The 7,048-nt window shown below is 37.5% G+C and overlaps 2 protein-coding genes across 5 annotated transcripts in view; one reads left to right on the top strand and one right to left on the bottom strand.

The window, feature by feature from the left end:
* The window catches only part of NOL8 (nucleolar protein 8), a 12,175-nt gene extending 6,128 nt beyond the window's left edge, over window positions 1–6,047 (top strand). For 2 of the 4 annotated variants that reach the window (XM_019537062.1, XM_019537061.1), the window contains exons 6-8: window positions 384–392; window positions 4,190–4,202; window positions 6,004–6,047. In XM_019537062.1, coding sequence (XP_019392607.1) covers window positions 384–392; window positions 4,190–4,202; window positions 6,004–6,032 — 51 coding nt within the window. In that variant the 3' untranslated portion in view covers window positions 6,033–6,047. Of the gene's footprint in view, window positions 1–383; window positions 1,992–4,189; window positions 4,696–6,003 lie in introns of those variants that run through there. The other 2 variants (XM_019537064.1, XM_019537065.1) reach the window with 2 other exon arrangements.
* On the bottom strand, window positions 1,813–4,844 carry LOC109311426 (centromere protein P-like). Its single transcript, XM_019537066.1, has 3 exons — window positions 4,728–4,844; window positions 3,049–3,140; window positions 1,813–2,137 (listed from the first exon to the last, which is right to left on the bottom strand). Exons 1-3 carry the CDS (start codon window positions 4,754–4,756, stop codon window positions 2,010–2,012), a joined length of 249 nt encoding a protein of 82 aa, XP_019392611.1. The 5' UTR covers window positions 4,757–4,844; the 3' UTR covers window positions 1,813–2,009.
* Window positions 6,048–7,048: the final 1,001 nt, after the last annotated feature.

Here is a 7,048-nt window from a genome sequence, read left to right as displayed (position 1 = left end):
GACAATCACCTGCTGGGGTCGTTCGACCCCCAGTACTCTTTCCTGCCATGGCAGGGGGTCAGACTTGATGATCTGCTCAGGTCCCTTCCGACCCTACCAACTGAAACTATGTTAGACTTTTAGAAAGCTGTAATTGATAATTCCTGAGTGTCTGCTAATTCCTAGCATTACTTTGCTATGTGCTCATTTGGGGAAGGTGGGGTGGGGAGAGAAAGGGGAGTGGAAAACCTCTGAATCGAGAAACAGTCTAATTGGCTGCCTCAGTCGCTAGTTATTTTTGGCCAGGCATAATGACAGGAGCAGTGTTCCTAGCTATTATTACTAACATACTATTATGATGGCAGTTTTGAAAGCTGTTACCAGAAAGCATCCTACTGTGTTAGAACTGGTTGGTATAATCATAGATCTGGCAGCCCTGTCCTGGTTTTTTTTGAATATCACAATTTCTGTATGCTTCCTCATTTCTTTGAATTCATACCTGTAAATCAGCTGAGAGTAAGAGGCAGACATGTAATATGTGTATTATATCTGCTAAGGAGACCAAAGCTGATGTGCATAATGACTTCCTGAGTCTAGAAAAAGCTTACAATAAATGTATACAAAAAGTACATCATCTAGGTAGAGTGAATTAATTTTGGGGTTGACAACCGTCTCTCAGTTTTTGAAAAAAAAATAGGCAAGTTGCTTGTGATGTCTTGGTAAGGATACTGTAGTGCTTCTGAAAAGTGGTGGCAATATTGACTCACTCCTTCCCCACAAATGTTATTGTATTTTACCTTTTTGAAAACTATTACTTCATTTGTGAAGGTCTAAGTGGTAGAATCTGTCAGAGGGGTAAGGAATGTAGCAAGAGACAACTTTAAATTGTTTCCTTTATGTTAAGGGAAGCAAATATGCGAAATGTGTTTACTTGTTTACCAGAATTATTACATTAGGTGTACAAAGCAAGGTTAAGCACTATTGCCAGTAGTAAATTATCCCTTTGAATTAAAAATGTGTAAGCTTTCAGTTGTTTGCCATGGGTTTTCAATTTTTGCTCCAGTTAATGATTTGTGAGAGTAGGGTGTTCTATTCTGCACCCATAAATTATGGAAAAGAAAGCAAAACTACTTCATGCAATTGGATTTTTTGTGCTTTTTTTTTTTTTTTTTTACAAACTAACTTTTTTTAATCGGCTATGATGATCACTTTACCTACATTTAGTAACAGGAATACTTGAGGAACTTTATTTTTCTTTTAATGTCACTTTTTTTTTTGAGCCATGAGGCTGCTTACAGACATTATCAAAACAAAACAAAACAAAACAAAACAAAACAACACCCTCTCTTCCCCCAAATGGCGCTTTACTTTTAAACTCAGTGTGCTCCCACACCAAACCCAGCACACACCCAGAATAGGAATCATGTTAATTCAACCTGGCCCATGCCATGTCTATGGATTGGATGCTTTAGTGGGCCTTTTTGGTGCTTTTATCTAATAGCTGATTGAATTGGCTTTAGATAAAAGTGGCAAAAAGCCCCGCTGAAGCGCTTGATCTAAACAGACACTGTGGAGCTGGGCTGAACTATCACGCTGCTACTTCTGGTAATATCGGTGTGTGTTTGTTTTTTAATATCTGTAAGCAGCTGTTAAGATCACTGTACTTGTATAGAGCTGTGAAATGAAACTTCCACTTTTTATGGACTTGAATTTGACAGCATATGTTCTTGTAACACTTTCCAGATACCTAGAAAATGTTAAGGACAACCTACACCCCCCCCCCCGGTACATTACTGATTCAGAGAGTTAAATTTTATAATGAAATTCACTCTGTACATGTAACTATTTTATTTGGCATTTTGTATTTAAATGGCTGTATTTATTTTTCACATCATGACAATTTATATAGAATGTGCCATAATTGTACAGATAGCATGTTTTATGGGTATGGTTTCTAAATGGAAAATAACTTAATGTTTATATTCAATAAAAATTATAGACTGTATAATTCACATGGCTACTGTTATAAATTACTCTGTTTCCATGGCAAATGATTTGACCACACTTTCAATGGAGGCCTCAATCCCAAGCAAACGCAGCATAATTCTGAAGCAGCCAGGTGCATTTTCAGCAGCAGCTGCTGCCTTATGCTCTATACCTGCAAGGAAAAAAAAAATAGATTAAAGACATCAAAATCCAAATTACAGGAAATACAGCAATCAAAATCTTTAGAAGGTACCTGGATGCAGTGACTACATCACCCACTGAAAGTTTGAAACTTGCCAACCACTTCTTTTGGAGCACTTGCCTAATTTTGCTTGCTTGTCAGGAAAACAGGCTACTTCTCTGGCTCTAGCAAGTAGTGAATTAGACTAAAAATGCTCTTGCTGATAGCCTTACACATTTTAAGAACTGGAAAATGCCAAATCATTTTGCAGGAAGCACCATTCATGAATACCTAAAAGCATGAAACTTCAGAAGCCCTCTTTCCTGATAGAGCAAGGAAAGGGTAGCCTGCAAAAACAGCCACATGATTTATGGTCATACATCTGTTCAACAGAAAATGTGTGGACACTGTGCACTGATTTCACAGTTTGCTTAACACTCATTAGTGATTGCCTAACGTTACCAGTGTCCTAAATTGCCCTTAAAGGAAATCTACTGTAGAGTTGGCGGCTGTATCAGAACTATCCCCTCTAGATTCCACTGAGGGGAAGGCCTCATGCCTTTCTGATTCGTACCAGCATCTCCCTAGGTCCTAAACAAGGACTAGCCATGAACCAGTTTGTCAGTGCAGGAAGTTAGTGATAAAAAGGAAGAGTAGAGGTGATATTTTGACTTTTGGTACAGTTCTAAACACCATGTAGTGGGTGTATACCACTGATTGACTGAACTATTGAATGAAATTTTGTCAAATTGGAAAGCTATTTCAAGTGGAGTTTTGTGGCAACTTCCATTCTGTAACCATCTGGACAAAATCTAATTAGTGACTTTACTATAAGCCAGGAAAACCTCGCTTTTCAAACACACAATGAATAAAAATGATTTTAGAATATATCGTGACATTACTGTGTGCTGGTATTTTAGGCAGAAGATCCAGGACAGGTATTGCTATTCCTTCTTCATTCACAGGTATCTTCCAAATGATCATTAATTCAAACCTGTATTGTACATAATAATATAAAATACAAGCAACTCATGTATAGTACTTAAAGTAATAAGTTTAGATGTCTATTTCAGTGGAAACATTACTGTAAGCACATCTCAGATTCTGAATTAATATATAAGTACTAAATAAAAGTCAACACTAGGTAATATCAAATTAGTAAACCAAATTTTCTTTTCAAGAAGGTCCCCAAGCCAAAGCTTTAACATTCGTAGTCATGTCAACCTACTTTTGAACAATTAGTAATATTTAAAGAAAAGAGTTGTAAGCCAGTCAGATTCAAGTTACTTCAGTCATTCAATCCAGTTAAGCTGCTTGCTTCTAACATGGGGCATATTAGCATTGAGTAAGTGATCCTCAAGCACCAATTCTGCTGGATCGGACACTGTGTGGATGCCTGATTCTCAGCAACCAAAACAAGTGCTCTTCTCGTACCTTGCTTGTGGCCTGAGATCTCTCAGCAGAAACTCTACAAGGACACAGTGAAGGCATACCTCAAGAAAACTGCTGCTGACTTCAACAACTAGGAGGAGCTAGCTGCTAACCAACCGTAGTGGTACTGCAACCTCAACCAAGCGGCAGACCACTTCTAGGTCTAGCATCTTTGCCAAGACGAGAGAGTGGAGGAAGGAAAATGAGAGAAATCTTGGCCAATGGCCTACTTTCCTCTGCAGAAAGACCTGCAACTTCTGTGAATGTATCTGTGGCTCAAGGACTGGACTCTTTAAGTCACCTCAAGACCCAGCAATGAGCCACGGTAGAGATCATCCTCAAATCAAGGGATCACCTGCCACTGCTAAAGGTAAAAGTCTCTGGTTAAAGTGCAGGGTGTGAGATACATACCATTGAGAATCTTCAATTATTTGAAGAACCATAAATTTCACCACCACTGAACTCAGCCCCAAACCTGGGCTGGATAAAGATCTGAAACTGCTTCTTTTAACTACCCATCTCTACTTCTAGTGTTTTTAAACTTTCAGTCAAATCTTTTACACCTTCCTCACACTGATTCATAAACTGCACTAAAGTGATGACTTGAATGAGGTGAGCAACATTTGTAAATATTAATTATTAATAAATAAAACATAATTGTTGTAATGGTCATAAAGGCCTTGGAATCTTCAGTATTATTGTTGTTCAAAATATAAAATGCTATTAGAGCCTCCTACTTTCTCAGTCTAGGTGTTATGATCTATAATTTCTCTTATCAATAAATATATGAAGCAGCAATACATTTCTGTCATCCCCAGCAGGGCCACAGGAAGCAAGCATCCTGTGGTGTTTGCTTGAAATTTCCCAAGTGAATATGGCTGTATCTACAAAATGTGTTCATACAATCCTCTTTTAAATTTAAAGGAGAAAGTGATTACATAATATAAGCAATAATGTGATTCTGACAATTATCCAGTCTTTATATACAAATTGTGATTCTGGCAGACACTTCACATTTCCTTCTAGTTGAGTTAGAGATCATTTATTCTAAAAAAACAACCACCCCCATTTAAAATGTCATTATCAAAACTTTGCTTTTGTTCTTTTTTCTTAAATAAAAACATTAATAAGCATCTTGAAGTTGCCTTACCCAGAAAGTTCAGGGTTCTTTATAATCATGTAATCTCCTGTTGGTCCTTCAGGAAGTGTTACAATATCAGGATATTTGGCCTGTTAATAGAAAGGGACATAAGTACATAACCAGGTAATAAAGATTTCTTCATATTTCTTATAATAATCTGTAATAGGAATAAAAATAGAATAAAAAATATTGGATTTATACTGAAGGGAGTTCTGAAACTTTAACAGTGTTTGGACAAAATAAGATCCATATAACAGTAGGAAAATATTCATTAGATAAAATCAACCTTAAGCAGATCTGCTCGGTTTGTGGCAGAGCACTGTGACGTATGTAGCATAGCTCTCTCTATTACAGAGGTTCCTCATAAGGACAGAAGGCCAGCAAGATATATTAATTTTATTCTTGACTATTCAAGCCATTTGTTAATTGAACATGATTTTGCATTTAATCTTTTCTTCATGATTAAATTTAAAATGTTAGCACAACAGAACACAAAAAACCCCAACTTTGTTGTAGGATGACAGGCCACTTTTGCACCTTAATTATTCATTAATTATCTTTAATTACAAGGAAAAGCAATAACTTTTCAGAGCATGAGAGAACCTATAGACATCAATGGTTTTAGTTAAGTATTTATTTTTATTTATTTCTTCAAATTCCAAAAATTCAACTATGGGTATCCATCCTGTGGCCTGGGAGTCTACCATATGTATACAAGAGTCCTTCCTACACACACACACATACCCCCCCCCATATACACATATATATACTATATATGTGTGTATGTATGTGTATATATGTATGTGTGTATGTATGTATATATACATGCATACACACACACACACACACACACACACACACACACACACACTCTTCAGCCTTCAAAGAGAAAATGACTTTACTGTATGCCAAAAAGTTGTAAAAATATAGATTCTGGTGAGGAACCAAAATGGGAAGTGAGTAACAAATCTTGCCTACTCTGTCTTTTATTGTTAGGGATCACCAGCTCAAGCATTCTACTGCTTTCTTGGGGAAAAAAGGCCTATTGTGCAAAGAAAAAGGGAGACAATACCAAAACTAAGGGGTAGTACTGGAAAATGTTCAACATCTCAAAAGAAAGGGTATTCTTATTAGTAGAAGTCCAGAGAAGATACAGCAGGGAAGAGGAGGCACAAAGTAAGTCGATAGAACAAAGCTAACTTAGGAGTTTGAAGTTGATGTGGAATGAGTCAGACAGCAACTGGAATGTTTCAGCTGATGTCACATCTCTTGAGCAGCAGCAAAGGGAAGACTTTTTTTGCAGTGAAATTTTGAATGGTTTCAACAAATGAGGCCAGAAAGCAGTAATACAAAACTATATTGTAATGGGAAATGAAAAGGTCTTAACATTGTAGTAATGCTTTTCATCACACAGAGGCAAAGTTGTTCTGGTTTAGCTAGTAGTGAAATACAAAAAAACCATATGTGATTTTTGCTTCTTGTATCTAATTTCAGGTCCTGGGTGATAGACACAGACCTCACACTTCACAAAACTGGCTAAGCAGCACTGCAGTTGTTTCTTCATAACATTTCTAACATATATGCTCACTGGATGTTTCCAGAAACAGCAGCACACTGACACCATTTCATTTCTAAAGCATGAGCCATGGCTTGGCCATGACTACAGTGCATTTTTAGGAAAACAACAGTATCTTGGAATATTAAAACATCTTCATAATTATGGACTTAACACCCCCCAAAATTGCTAACGAGGTATTTAGTATTATGTTTGTTCTATACCTTCTTCTGTTTTTATGTTACAAAAATTAGCTCCTGATCACAGCAACAACCCAGAATGCAACTTTCTGAATGTTATAAAATCCAGAGCTTGCAGATTTCCAGTGAAGATTAACTGTAATGGTCCTACTTCAAGTCTGGTGTTTTGTTTTGAGAAGTATTTTTATTTCATTAGTCAAACCTCACAAAGGATGAATATTAAATATATCTTCTGAAAATCCTTTGGGATACACCTGCAAGACTACCTAAACAATTTTTAGGGGTACTCCAATAAAGATTTCGTTGGCCAATACAGATGGCCAATTATTAACCAGCCACATCGGCCATTACCAATCTGATATGCAGCCCAGCAGCTTGGAGAGTAGTATCTGGCTGGTAAGTCTGTAGGGGCTGGAGGGAGCAGATTGAGGCCCCCACAGTGAGGGAGGGAGTGGGGCTGGGGCAGGGGTAGGCACAGCATTTATCGGTGACATTATTGGCTACGCAGGCCATGGTGCATGTGTGGCCAGTCCCACTGCCCCCGGTCATGTGATGGGGCAAGGGCCATGCAGTGG

The sequence above is a fragment of the Crocodylus porosus genome, unplaced genomic scaffold, assembly GCF_001723895.1.
Source record: "Crocodylus porosus isolate Cpor-Errol unplaced genomic scaffold, CroPor_comp1, whole genome shotgun sequence".
Taxonomy (NCBI): Eukaryota; Metazoa; Chordata; order Crocodylia; family Crocodylidae; genus Crocodylus; species Crocodylus porosus.
The sequence above is the reverse complement of the archived record's forward strand: the minus strand, read 5'-3'. Positions and strand labels throughout refer to the sequence as shown.